The sequence below is a fragment of the Hemitrygon akajei genome, chromosome 29 (genome assembly GCF_048418815.1).
Source record: "Hemitrygon akajei chromosome 29, sHemAka1.3, whole genome shotgun sequence".
Classification (NCBI taxonomy): domain Eukaryota; kingdom Metazoa; phylum Chordata; class Chondrichthyes; order Myliobatiformes; family Dasyatidae; genus Hemitrygon; species Hemitrygon akajei.
In genome coordinates this window covers 2,138,334-2,152,612 of record NC_133152.1, presented here as the reverse complement: position 1 = coordinate 2,152,612, position 14,279 = coordinate 2,138,334, and the positions used below count along the sequence as shown (strand labels likewise).

The window sequence follows — 14,279 nt, the reverse complement described above, 5'->3', positions numbered from 1 at the left end:
TATCTACCTTGATATTACTGCAGTAAATATGTCAGTGATGCCATAAGACCGTAAGACCATAAGACATAGGAGCAGAGTTAGGCCATTTGGCCCATTGAGTCTGCTCCACCATTCAATCATGGCTGATCCTTTTCCCTTCTCAACCCCATTCATCAGCCTTCTCCCTGTAACATTCATGCCGTGCCAATCAAGAACTGATCAAGTTCTGTGTTAAATACACCCAACGACCTAGCCTCCACAACTGCCTGCGATAACAAATTCCACAAATTCACCACCCTCTAGCTCATATATGTCAAACTCAAGGCCTGCGGGCCAAATCCGGCCCGCGGTGGAATTATCTTTGGCCCGCGAGATAATATCTAATTACTATTAAAGCTGGCCCCAGTAATCGAAGCGCCTATGGCGTATGATATGGCTAATGCTGAGTTTATTCAGGTACCAGGTTTTCAGGGTTTTTAGTGTTTATTTGGCAGTCTTCTTCATAAGAAACGGAATTTGTAAAGTGAAACACTTTGTAGTTATAGCAGAGACTGAGACACATGAGAGCAGGCTGAAAAAACGGAGGCAACGAAAGCTGCGTTCGCACGCGTCCGACTGATCCGGCCCGCATGAAGCTACATTTTGCTCAATCCGGCCCATGACCTAAAATGAATTTGACACCCCTGCAAAGAAATTTCTCGGCATCTCTGTTTTAAATGGATGCCCCTCTATCTTGAGGCTGTGCCCTCTTGTTCTAAACTCCCCCACCATGGGAAACACCATTTCCACATAGAAACATAGAAAACATACAGCACAATACAGGCCCTTCGGCCCACAAAGCTGTGCCGAACATGTCCCTACCTTAAAACTACCTAGACTTTACCCATAGCCCTCCATTTTTCTAAGCTCCATGTAGCCATCCAGGAGTCTCTTAAAAGACCCCATCGTTTCCACCTCCACCACCGCTGCCAGCAGCCCATTCCACTCACTTATCACTCTCCGTGTAAAAAAATTACCCATGACATCTCCTCTGTACCTACTTCCAAGCACCTTAAAACTATGCCCTCTCGTGCTAGCCATTTCAGCCCTGGGGAAAAGCCTCTGATTATCCACACGATCAATGCCTCTCATTATATTGTACACCTCTATCAGGTCACCTCTCATTCTCCATCGCTCCAAGGAAAAAAGGGTGAGTTCACTCAACCTATTCTCATAAGGCATGCTCCCCAATCCAGGCAACGTCCTTGTAAACATCTACTCTGTCTAGGCCTTTCAACATTCAAAAGGGCTAGATCGCCTTTCATCCTTCTAAATTCCAGTGAGTACAGACTCACAGCCACCAAATGTTCCTTTCATGATAACCCTTTCATTCCAGAATCATCCTTGTGAACCACCTCTGGACCCTCTCCAATGTCAGCACATCTTTTCTTAGATGTTAAGTCCAAAACTGTTCACAATACTCAAGGTGCAGCCACGCCTGTGCCCTATAAAGCCTCAGCATCACAGCCCTGCTCTTGTATTCTAGACTTCTTGAAATAAATTCTAATATCACATTTACCTTCCTCACCATCAACTCCCAAATCCCTTTGCATCTTAGATTTTTGGATTTTCTCCCCATTTACAAAATTGCCTGTACATTTATTTCTACTACCAAAGTGCATGACCATGTGTTTTCCAACATTGTATTTCATTTGCCACTTTCTTGCCCATTCTCCTAACCTGTCTAAGTCCTTCAGCAGCCTACCTGTTTCCTCAACACTACCTGCCTCTCCACCAATCTTCGTATCATCTGCAAACTTGACAACAAAGCCATCTATTTCATCAGCTAAAGCATTGATACACAGCATAAAAAGAAGCAGTCCGAACAACGACCCCTACAGAGCACCACTAGTCACTAGCAGCCAACCAAAAGAGCAATGTTTTATTCCCACTCACTGCCTCCTACCAATCAACCAATGTTTTAATCATGCCAATAATTTTCCTCTAATACTATTTGCTCTTAACTTGGTCAGCAGCCTCATGTGTGGCGCCTTGTCGATGGACTTCTGAAAAGTCAGAACCCCTTTATCTATCTATCCTACTTGTAATCTCCTCAAAGAATTCCAACAGATTTGTTGTCTAAATATACAACATCCACTCCATTCCCTTTATCTACCTAGGTGTAATCTGCTCAAAGAATTCCAACAGATTTGTCAGGCACAATTTTCCCTTAAAGAAACCATGCTGACTTTGTTCTATCTTGTCCTGTGTCATCAAATACTCCATAACCTCATCCTTTACAATTGACTGCAACATCTTCCCAACCACTGAGGTCAAGTTAACTGGTCCATAGTTTCCTTTCTGCTGACTTCCTCCTTTCTTAAATAGAGTGGAGTGACATTTGCAATTTTCTAGTCCTCTGTCCTCTGGCATTATGCCAGAGTCCAATGATTTTTGAAAGGTTATTACTAATGCCTCCACAATGCCTACCGCTGCCTCTTTCAGTACGCTAGGATGCAGTTCATCTGGTCCAGGTGACTTATGTACCCTTAGATCTCCCAGTTTTTTGAGTACCTTCTCCCTCGTAATAGTAACTGCACTCACCTCTCTTCCTTTGCACACACTACATTATCTGGCACACTGTTAGTGTCTTCCATAGTGAAGACTGATGCAAAATACTCACTTAGTTCACCCGCCATCTCCTTGTCCCCTATTATTATTTCTCCGTCTTTATTTTCTGGTGGTCCTATATCCACTCTCATCTCTCTTTTATTTTTTACATACTTGAGAAAGGTTTTACAATCCACTTTGATACTGTTTGCTAGCTTGCTTTAATATTTCATCTTTTCCCTTCTAATGATTCTTTTAGATGCTCTTTGTAGTTTTTTTAAAGCTTCACAATCCTCTTTCTTCCTGTAAATTTTTGCTTTGTTGTATCCCCGTCTCTTTTATTTTTACTCTTTTATTAGTTTTTACTTCCCTTATCAGCCATAGTTGTACTGTTTTGCCATTTGACTATTTCTTTGTTTTTGGAATACATCAGTCCTGTACCTTCCTCATTTTTTCCCAGAAATACATGCCATTGCTGTCATCCCTGCCAGCAGCTCCTTCCAGTTTACTTTCACCAACTCTTTCCTCATACCCCTGTAATTTCCTTTCTCCACTGAACTACTGCTATGTCAGACTTTACGTTTTCCCTATCAAATTTCAAGTTGAACTCAATCGTATCGTGATCACTGGCTCCGAAGGGCTCTTTTACCTTAAGCTCCCTAATCGCCTCCGGTTCATTACGTAACACCCAATCCAGTATATTTGATCAACAAACTGTTCTAAAAAGCCATCTCATAGGCATTCACCTCTTGAGATCCATAACCAACCTGATTTTCCCAACTGACCTGCATGTCAAAATCTCCCATAACTATCATAACATAGTAAAGAGAGCTTTTGGTACATTGACCTTTATAAATCAAAGTATTGAGTATAAGAGTTGGAATGTTATGGTGAGGTTGTATAAGGCATTGGTGAGGCCGAATTTGGAGCATTGTGAGCAGTTTTGGAATTACAGGAAGGATATTAATAAGGTTGAAAGACTGCAGAGAAGGTTTACAAGGATGTTGCTGGTACTTGAAAAACTGAGTTACAGAGAAAGGTTGAAAAGGTTAGGATTTTATTCCCTGGAGCACAGAAGAATGAGGAGAGATTTGATAGAGGTATATAAAATTACGATGGGTATAGATAGATTGAATGCAAGCAGGCTTTTTCCACTGAGGCTAGGGGAGAAAAAAACCAGAGGACATGGATTAAGGGTGAAGGGGGAAAAGTTTAAAGGGAATATTGGGGGGGCGGGGAGCTTCTTCACACAGAGAGTGGTGGGAGTGTGGAATGAGCTGCCAGATGAAGATTAAGAAAATCTTGGACAGGTACATGGATGAGAGGAGTATGGAGGGATATGGTCCAGGTGCAGCTCAGTGGGACTAGGCAGAAAAATGATTCAGCACAGCCAAGAAGGGCCGAAGGGCCTGTTTCTGTGCTGTAATGTTCTATGATTCTATGGTTCATTGCCCTCTGACACACCATTTCTATTTCCTGTTGTAGTCTGTGGTCCACATCCCAGCTACTGTTGGGAGGCCTGTATATAAGCACCAACAGGGTCCTTTTATCCTTGCAATTTCTTAACTCAACCCACAAGGATTCAACATCTTCCAATCCTATGTCACATCTTTCCACTTATTTCATACCATTCTTTACCAGCAAAGCCACACCACCCCCTCCACCTACCTTTCTATCCTTCTGATACAACGTGTAACTTTGGACATTCAGCTCCCAACTACAACCATCCTTCAGTCATGATTCAGTGATGGCCACATCGTACCTGACAATCTGTAATAGTGTAACTAGATCATTCACCTTATTTCTAATACTCTGGGCATTGAGATGTAACACTTTGAGTACTGTATTTGCTACCCTTTTTGATTCTGCATCCCTAATGCACTGATACTCACCCTGCTGGCTGCAACTTTGTCCTATCATCTGCCCGTCCTACCTGACAGCCTGACTACATGCTATCTTTGCTTTTTTTTTTACCATCTATACTATCATCAATCCCTTCATTCCGGTTCCCACCCCACTGCCAAGTTAGTTTAAACCCTCTGCACAGCTCTAACAAACCTGCCCATGAGAATACTGGCCCCCTCTGGTTCAGGTGCAACCTGTCCCTTTTGCACAGGTCATACCTCACCCAGAAAAGATCCCAATGATCCAAGAACCTGAAGCCCTGCCCCCTGCACCAGCTTCTCAGCCACGCATTTATCTGCTAAATCATCCTGTTTCTACCCTCACTGGCACACGGCACAGGCAGCAATCCAGAAATTACAATCTTGGAGGTCCTGCTTCTCAGATTTCTGCCTAGCTCTCTAAATTCCCTGTTTGGATCTCTTTGCTTTTCCTTCCTATATCATTGGTACCAATATGAACCATGACATTTGACTATTCTCCCTCCCTCGCTAAAATGCTGTGGACACAATCCGTGATGTCCCTGTCCCTGGTACCTGGGAGGCAATGTACCGTCCAAGTGTCCCGTTCACATCCACACTAGGATGGGGATGGTCATGGCTGGGATGAACATTATAAACTACAGCCCTAATGCTTAATCTTACCTCCTTAGCTCTCTCTAGCCTCACTTCTCCCATGTCCCTAACCCTCCTTGTCCCTCCATTCACCTCCAACTTAACTATGGCCATAACTGTGAGAGTTTATTATTTGTTATTCAAATAACAAGCCATGGGTAACAAAGGACATTAAGGACATCCTGAACGCTAAAAAGAGGGCGTTTAGAGATGGAAATATCTGAGGACAATACAGAGGAACCTAAAAGCCAAGATCAGGGAGGCTAAAGACAGGTATAGGAGGAAGCTTGAGTGGAAACTCCAGCAGAACAACATGAGAGAGGTCTGGAGTGGAATGAGGACCAAAACTGAGTTCCGGCAAACCAGCAACAGAGGAGCTGAAGGCAGTGTGGACAGGGCCATCGAACTTAACCTGTTCTTCAATAGATTTGACACTGTGGCCCCTGCCCATCCCCCACATGACTCATCTGTTGTCGGCCCCCAACCAACACATACTCCACTCTCCCCTCCTACCCCTCCTCACAGCCCCCCACCCTGCTCTCATGACTACACCCCTCCCTCACCTGAAACCAGAGTGCTCAAAGCCTGTGCCCCCCAGCTATGTGGAGTACTTCACCATGTCTTCAACTTGATCCTGAGTCTCCAGAGGGTTCCTGAGCTGTGGAAGACGTCCTGCCTCGTCCCTGTACCGAAGACGCCGTGCCCCAGTGGCTCTAATGACTACAGACCGGTGGCATTGATCTCCCACATCATGAAGACCCTGGAAAGACTTGTTCTAGAGCAGCTCAGCCCTATGGTTAGGCCACATTTAGACCCCCTACAGTTCACCTATCAGCCCCGACTAGGAACTGAGGATGCCATCATCTACCTGCTGAACCGTGTTTACGCCCACCTGGACAAGCCGGCGAGCACTGTGAGGGTCATGTTTTTTGACTTCTCCAGTGAGTTCAACACCACCTGCCCTGCTCTGCTGGGTGAGAAGCTGACAGTGATGCAGGTGGATGCTTCCCTGGTGTCATGGATTATTGATTACCTGACTGGCAGACTACAGTACGTGCGCTTGCAACATTGTGTGTCAGACAGAGTGGTCAGCAGCACTGGGGCTCTACAGGGGACTGTCCTGTCTCCCGTTCTCTTCATCATCTACACCTCGGACTTCAACTACTGCACAGAGTCTTGCCACCTTCAGAAGTTTTCTGATGACTCTGCCATAGTTGGATGCATCAGCAAGGGAGATGAGGCTGAGTACAGGGCTACGGTGGGAAACTTTGTCACATGGTGCGAGCAGAATCATCTGCAGCTAAATGTGAAAAAGACTAGGGAGCTGGTGGTGGACCTGAGGAGGGCTAAGGCACCGATGACCCCTGTTTCCATCCAAGGGGTCAGTGTGGACATAGTGGAGGATTACAAATACCTGGGGATACGAATGGACAAAAACTGGACTGGTCAAAGAACACTGAGGCTGTCTACAAGAAGGGTCAGAGCCGTCTCTATTTCCTGAGGAGACTGAGGTCCTTTAACATCTGCCGGACAATGCTGAGGATGATCTACGAGTCTGTGGTGGCCAGTGCTATCTTGTTTGCTGTTGTGTGCTGGGGCAGCAGGCTGAGGGTAGCAGACACCAACAGAATCAACAAACTCATTCGTAAGGCAACACGAGTGAATCTGCAGATGCTGGAAATAAATAAAAAACACGAAATGTTGGCAGAACTCAGCAGGCCAGACAGCATCTATGGGAGGCGGAAACTCATTCGTAAGGCCAGTGATGTTGTGGGGGTGGAACTGGACTCTCTGACGGTGGTGTCTGAAAAGAGGATGCTGTCCAAGTTGCATGCCATCTTGGACAATGTCTCCCATCCACTCCATAATGTACTGGTTAGGCACAGGAGTACGTTCAGCCAGAGACTCATTCCACCGAGATGCAACACTGAGCGTCATAGGAAGTCATTCCTGCCTGTGGCCATCAAACTTTACAACTCCTCCCTTGGAGTGTCAGACTCCCTGAGCCAGTAGGCTGGTCCTGGACTTATTTCCACTTGGCATGATTAACTTATTATTATTTAATTATTTATGGTTTTATATTCCTATATTTCTTCACTATTCTTGGTTGGTGCGGCTGTAACGAAATCCAATTTCCCTCGGGATCAATAGAGTATGTCTGTCTGAATGTTCAGGATAGTAGCAAGTGTCTGAGAAACTGAACATTATGTTGGCCCCTTGCAAACAAGGCCTGGAGCTACTCACTGCTAAATATTATGTTGTCTCTCTCTTCCCAATCCTTTGGTTCAATGTACAACATACCTTACTGTCCCTTGTTATTGCAATACTCCTGTGCTCCAATGGCAAACAAATTGTTTGTGCAGAGAAGGTACTCACGCCAGTGGAAGGATGGGCTGTCCACCCCAGCTCCGCTGTTGCTGTTGTAGAATCCATCAAGGTTTCTGTACAAAAGAGGAAATTCATTGAGCCAATGTCACCAGGAAATAGCTTAATAGCCACTGTTCATATTATATTCCAAAATCATAAGGAGAAGCAGCAATCTGAATGTGGTGGTCAGTACTGAAGAGATGACGCTAGCTGATGACCACACGCAATGCATTCTCTGAGGAATGTACTTCCCCTTGTCTAACGTCATCTGTGGAAGGGTATCAGTTCTGGATTCCAGACAGAGTACTGTCACGTGTGAATGCTAAGCATACACTTTGCAGAATCTAGTGGTGGTACACATCATCTTTAAAATATCAATCTTCACTTTAAATTCCCTTAATGTCCAAAACTCTACTCATCTCTGTATGAAATAAACCCAGTGACTAAATGTGCACAGCTCTCTGCAATAGAGAGTTCCAAAGTTTTACCAAACTCCTCATCTTGATCCTTTCTTAGAATCTCAAACTATGACCCGAGTCTGTGACTTCCCAACCAAGGAAACACTGCCCCTGAAACTAGCTTATGAAGCCTTTTAATTTTTTTAAAGTTTTTATCGATGTTATCTTATTCAGAGAATTCTGTCCCAATCAAAATTCAAAAGTTCAAGGTACATTATCGATGTAAATATATCTCACCATATACAACCCTGAGATTCATTTTCTTGTGGGCATACTCAATAAATCATAATAATATAACAAAATCATAATAGAATCAATGAAAGACCATTTGTCTGTTGTTCAACCAGTGTGCAAAAGAGAACAAACTGCGCAAATACAAAGAGAAAAAATAATAATAAAAAATAAATAAGCAATAAATACCAAGAACACGAGATGAAGAGTCCTTAAAAGTGAGTCCATTGTGTGTGGGAACATTTCAGTGATAGGGCAAATGAAGTTGAATGAAGTTATCCCCTTTGGTTCAAGAGCCTGATGGTTGAGGGGTAAAAACTTTCCCTAAACTTGATGGTATGGGTTCTGAGGCTCCTGTACCGTCTTCCTGATGGCAACCACAAGATGACAGCATGACCTGGGTGGTGGGGGTCCCTATTAATAGCTGCTGCTTACCTGTGCCAATGCTCCATGTAAATTGGCTCAGTGGTGGGGAGGGCTTTACCCATGATGGACTGGGCATTTTGTAGGATTTTCCAGTCCATTCAAGGGCATTGGTGCTTCCATATCAGGCTGTGATGCAGTCAATATACTCTCCACCACACATCTATTGAGGTTTGTTAAATTATTAGATGTCGTGCCAAATCTTCACAAACTCCCAAGGAAGTAGAGGCACTGCCGTGTTTTCTTCGTATTTACGCTTACGTGCATGGCTCAGTAAAAGATAGTCCTCTGAAATCCCCAGTAATCCTTGGAAAAGATAACACTGAGGAATTAATGTTGTTGACCCTCTCCGCCACCGATCCTCCAATGAGGACTAGCTCATGGTCCTCTGGTTTCCTCCTCCTGAATCAATCAACTCAACCTCTCCTCATATGGCAATTCGGCCATCCCTGGAACAGCTCAGTGAGTCACACTGCACTCATACATGCTCAGGTAATCGCCTACAACACCGCAGGTACAGGCTAGCTAAGGCCCTATACAACTCTTTGACTGATGTCAAACTTCTTTGTTACAAAGGCAAACACAACATGTTGGTCACTACTGCATGCTCATGTCAGCCTCAGTGAGTTGTGTGCGTTTGAGCATCAACAGTGCCATTGAACATTGAACAGTCTGCTTTTCTGTAATGTTCGCCAAAGTGGGCGAATTCACATTGTTCTGCATTCTGTTCCCACTGCTGAGTCTGAGTCATCTTCTTCAGTTTGTCCATATTCACATCAAGTGCCTTTACATCCTTCATCGGCTCACAAACCTATCTAGTTTTAACAAACATTAGAATAGGACTTCTGTTCCCTTTAGCTGACTCACTGGAGCAGCTGTATTCCAACTGCTGCTCCCTGTCATCCTCCACTAGTCACACACAGTCTGCCAACCTAAGGTGGGTCTGCTTCTTCTCGTTGTTTTCTTTCTGTCTCACAACCAATTCTCAGGGCACGTCAGTACATAATACCCAATTCCATTAACATTTTATTAGCCTGCCAACTAAAAGCTGGAACAAATATATATTCAAAAAAATTAAAATTTTCAATTTGTTATATTTCATAACGTTAATCTAAGAGAATTACAAAGTGCCTGCAAAAAGTGATAAAAGCAAAGCTGCAAATCTTAAATAAAAACAATATTCTGGAAATATAGAAAGAAAAGATAGAGTAAATATTTCAAGTCCATAATCTTTTAACAGAATAGGGTGAGGAAGGAGAGAACAAAGGCAAGGGACAAAGCAGCATGAGATGGAGAGGTAGAGAGAACCCAGATGATACAGTCACCGCTAGCACAGTCCAGAGCAAGTTTAGTTTAACATCTTCTTGAAATCTAGGAGGTAAAGAGATCCTGCTAAGGACGAGCAAAGTAATAGACTCACCGGAACAGAGGTCATTATGGGCATTCCTCAAGCAGTGCAGAGAATTGAACATAACCTGAAAGCACATTGGGAGGCAGAGTGGCACATCTGCCTTACTGCCTTGGTTCAATTCTGACTTGGAGCACTGTCTGGGTGTACTTTGCACATTCTCCCAGAGAGTACATTACTTTTCTCCGGAATCAGGGATCCCCAGACCCCTCGGTTACTGGTCAGGGTCCATAGTATAAAAAAGGTTGGGAACTCCTGCTCCAGATGCTTCTGTTTCCTCCAAGTTCTGCAGGTAAGAAGGTTAAATGGCAGCTGGAAATTGCTTTGAGTGGGTGGTTGAGGGGTAGAATTTGGGGGGGGGGGTAGACAATGAAAAGAATGTTGGGAGATTGGATTACATAGGAAATGAATGAAGAAACCACACTTCATTAATACACCTGGTCAACTAAAGTGGCTTCTTTCTACATCATATGCTATAAAGCTGAAATAAAAACAAAAAAATCTGTAAGTACTCCCAATGTCAGTCAGCTTCTGCGAAGAGAGACAGTTAATGTTACAAGTCACCAGAACTTACACAAGTGAGAAAATATGAAAAGAGATTAAAGCACAGAGAAGGAGAATGGATGCTGAGGATGTCACTAGTATCACAGCGGTGTCCCTATCACCATCACCCCATCTCCTATTTGCCTCTAATTCACAATCAACTGAAACAATGTACCTTCTTCTTCCACAGATGCTGCCTGACTTGCCGAGTATTTCCAGCGTTTTCTCTTTTATTTCAACTTGAGGGTGATCATTTGCACCAGTTTTGGGATCTCTATGTTAAGTTATGCATTAACAATAATCAAAAAGTTGCTGTCAGTGACAATAACAAACAACCATGAATGCTACAAGCACAAAGTCCAGACAAGTACATGGGCTGTTTATTTAATCAGAGCATTTCTAACGACCCAAGTCTTCTTACCCTCCCCAACTATACCTATAAATGACTTCTAGTGGCACACTCTGGGTCCAACTTCACAGTAGATTTTATTTTGATACATAACAGACAGACAGACATACTTTATTGATGCAACTGCATCAATATTGATGCAACAGCAACTGCACTGCATATGACCAAAAGAAACTGCAGTGTTGTGGACACAGCTCAGCACATCATGGAAACAGCGACGACCACTCCCCACCCCCATGGGCTCTGTTTGCTCCTCCTGCCTCAGTAAAGCAATCAGCAGAATCAAAGTGCCCATCCACCCCAGACATTCTCTCTTCTCTTAGTTGGATTCTAGCCCTCACAATCTACCTCATTATGATCTTGCCTCTTACTGTTTACCTGCACTGCACTTTCTCTGTAGCTGTTACACTTGATTCTGCATTGTTATTGTTTTACCATGTTCTACCTCAATGCACTGCGAAATGATCCAATCTGTACAAACCCTCTGCAAGAAAAGTTGTTTACTGTTATCTCATTACTTGCAACAATAATAAACCAATTCCACTCTACCTTGTTGTTACTTAAGTGAATGTGAGCTGTTTTACTTGGAAATGTGTTTTAAAAACAAATTAATACTGCCACTGTCACTTCATTCCTATGTAATCAGCGCAGACATAGTCCTGAGTCACAAATTACCGTAGATTTCGCACTACAGAGCGCACCTGATTAAAAGCCGCTGGCTCTAATTTTAGAAAGAAAATCAATTTTGTACTTGTACAAGCCGCACCGGATTTTAGGCCTCAGGTGTCCCACGTTGTAATATGAGATATTTACACAGAAAGATATTACACGTGAGGATTTTTTAACTTTTAATTAAATCCGTATGGTAACATAAACAAATACATATTGCAAATGCTTTTTTTCGAACCGTGCCTCTAACACGGCTACTTTTAAATATACATTCGTATCGGTAACACACAAATTACGTTGCATATACTTTTTTACTGAACAGTGCACGAACAACATTCCAATATCTCCTAACGACGTAAAAAAATATATACTGCAGCCTACCAGGAAAAGTTATTGATCGCCTTTAACTTAAAAGCAGCGTTTTCGCTCGGGTCTAAGCGCTCGGGTAATGTGCTCGGCTAATGTGCTCCCCCCCACCTTCCCGTTTATCGCAAACCGGTATTTCCCACAAGACGCGGCGAAACCGGATGTGATGTCATAGTATCCCGGGATGTACAGAAAACAAATAGATAGATAGATAGATACTTTATTCAACTAGAAAATACTAACAAATGAATTACTAAGCGAAAATATTATAAACTAAATAACTGCCATAAAGGCAGCACAATGCTTTTCTTCGAGTGTTTTCCATGTTGATGAAGGTGAGTACAAATGACTGATTTACAATAATTTAATTGTGAAAGTGCACTTGATTTATCGTACAATTTCATTGGACCTTTGTGAACTACTCATCAATTTTATTGGTCTACTGTTACGAGGCAAAATGTTTTTGGCGGCATGAAAAAAAATCATGCATTAGCCGCACCGTAGTAAAGGCCGCAGTGTTCAAAGCTGTTCAAAGCGTAGGAAAAAAGTAGCGGCTTATAATCCGACATCTACGGTAATGTGAGGAAGAGCAGACTGGAGACCAGCCACTGTTTGCTCTCCCCAGTGAATTACACGGGAATGTAGTTCCTACTTCTGTTCCACAGCAAGCTGATAGTCCTCACTGGACGTGAATTCAATCACATGACATGGGCGGCCTAGATGCTTGAGAGAATCGAAGAGTCATTTCCAAGTGCAGTTTCCCCTTACAAGCCAAAGTTGTACTATATTTTAGACCTCTCCTTTAACATTTCAGGGACAATAAGGTGGTAAATAAAGGGTATAAGGAGGCAGGGCAGCTATGATGGATTAGCTAGTACTGGTATAATTGTGTGCTACAATACATAGTAATGCAGTGGAGTAATTGAGGTTGAAGATTTTGTCACCGGGATTGGGTTAGAGATTTGATGCTGAGTGTTAACAGAAGTGTTCAAGCCTGAACAGTGCTTACTGTACATCTTACTTCCCACCTGCTAGCAATGTAAAAGATCTAGGGCAGTTGTTACTTTGAAATTCATTTCAAAGTAACAATTATTTTGCTCTCCTCTTACTTGTGTACTGGAAATGACAAACAATCTTGAATGGTGTTTTTATTTACCATGTGACTGTTTCTTATTGCTTCAATGATCCATCTGAAGGCAATAAATGAGAGTGGAGGAAAACCAGTTATCATCAGTGTTCTGGCAGAAACCATAACTATCTACCAACCCAATGCATCCAGCAAAGATGGTACTTTTAAACAAAGCATGAACAATCCTAGTCCATTCTACTAACATCAGGGCAGTTGCGTGGGGTTTGTAAATATTACTATGACTGCTTGTTTCACAGGCATTAGACTAACTTTGGTTATTCATTCCTGTACATACTGTGAACAGAAACTAAAACACAGGGAACTGTGACCAGTCACCATCTCCATGAGGACTAAAGCAGCTCTCTAAACTCTGTCAACTTCAGCATCAGGGACTGGGGAGGTGAACCAGAGTCTAAAGGTGTCATTTCTGGAAACAGATGGGCACGGGCAGTCAGGGCAGGGCTTGTGGTCAGTCTGTCCCAGATCCACTCCCAAAATCATCCTCATTATGCTTAAGATGTCACATTCACTCAGGTTACAATAAACTGAAATAGTAGCCCGGGTGATGCAGTGTCACCGTTCATTAGGTTGTGTGGAAATATATCTATAACCCAGAATTAGTAACCTTTGTAGAATGTAGTGTGATAAAATGGAACCCATGAAATCCAAAGGTGCTTTGCTGGTTTGGATGGGAGGCTTACAAGTCTGTGGGTGTTTTACAATAGGAAGCTGTGTTTAAGATCATGGGTCACAATCTCAAAACAGAAATATCAGAAATCAGAACAGGAGTAGAACATGTGTCCCCATGAGCCAGCTCCACCATTCAATGAAATCAGTTAGTTTTCCCCCTCACACCATTTTCCTATTGCATTCCCATATCGACAGAATGAGCTGCCAGCGGAAGTAGTAGATGTGGGTTTGATTGCAATATTTAAGAAAAAGTTGCATAAGTACATGGATGGGAAGATATGCAGAACTATGGTCCAGGTAAGGTCGATGGGAATACGCAGAATGACAGTTACTTACACACACACACACACACACACACACACACACACACACACACACACACACACACACACACACACACACACACACACACACACACACACACACACACACACACACACACACACACACACACACACACACTCTCGCAAAAACATTGCCTTGTCATTCTGCTGTCATTGTA

The 14,279-nt window shown here is 43.1% G+C and overlaps 1 protein-coding gene across 2 annotated transcripts in view; it reads right to left on the bottom strand.

Annotated features, from left to right (window-relative positions):
• LOC140718199 (ephrin type-B receptor 2) overlaps positions 1-14,279 on the bottom strand; it is a 443,811-nt gene that overhangs the window by 239,435 nt on the left and 190,097 nt on the right. Inside the window, exons 1-2 of one of the 2 annotated variants that reach the window (XM_073031646.1) lie at positions 8,576-8,602; positions 7,461-7,525 (exon numbers count right to left, since the gene is read on the bottom strand). In XM_073031646.1, the coding sequence (XP_072887747.1) occupies positions 7,461-7,517 (57 nt within the window). In that variant the 5' untranslated portion in view covers positions 7,518-7,525; positions 8,576-8,602. Of the gene's footprint in view, positions 1-7,460; positions 7,526-8,575; positions 8,603-14,279 lie in introns of those variants that run through there. The other variant, XM_073031645.1, reaches the window with a different exon arrangement.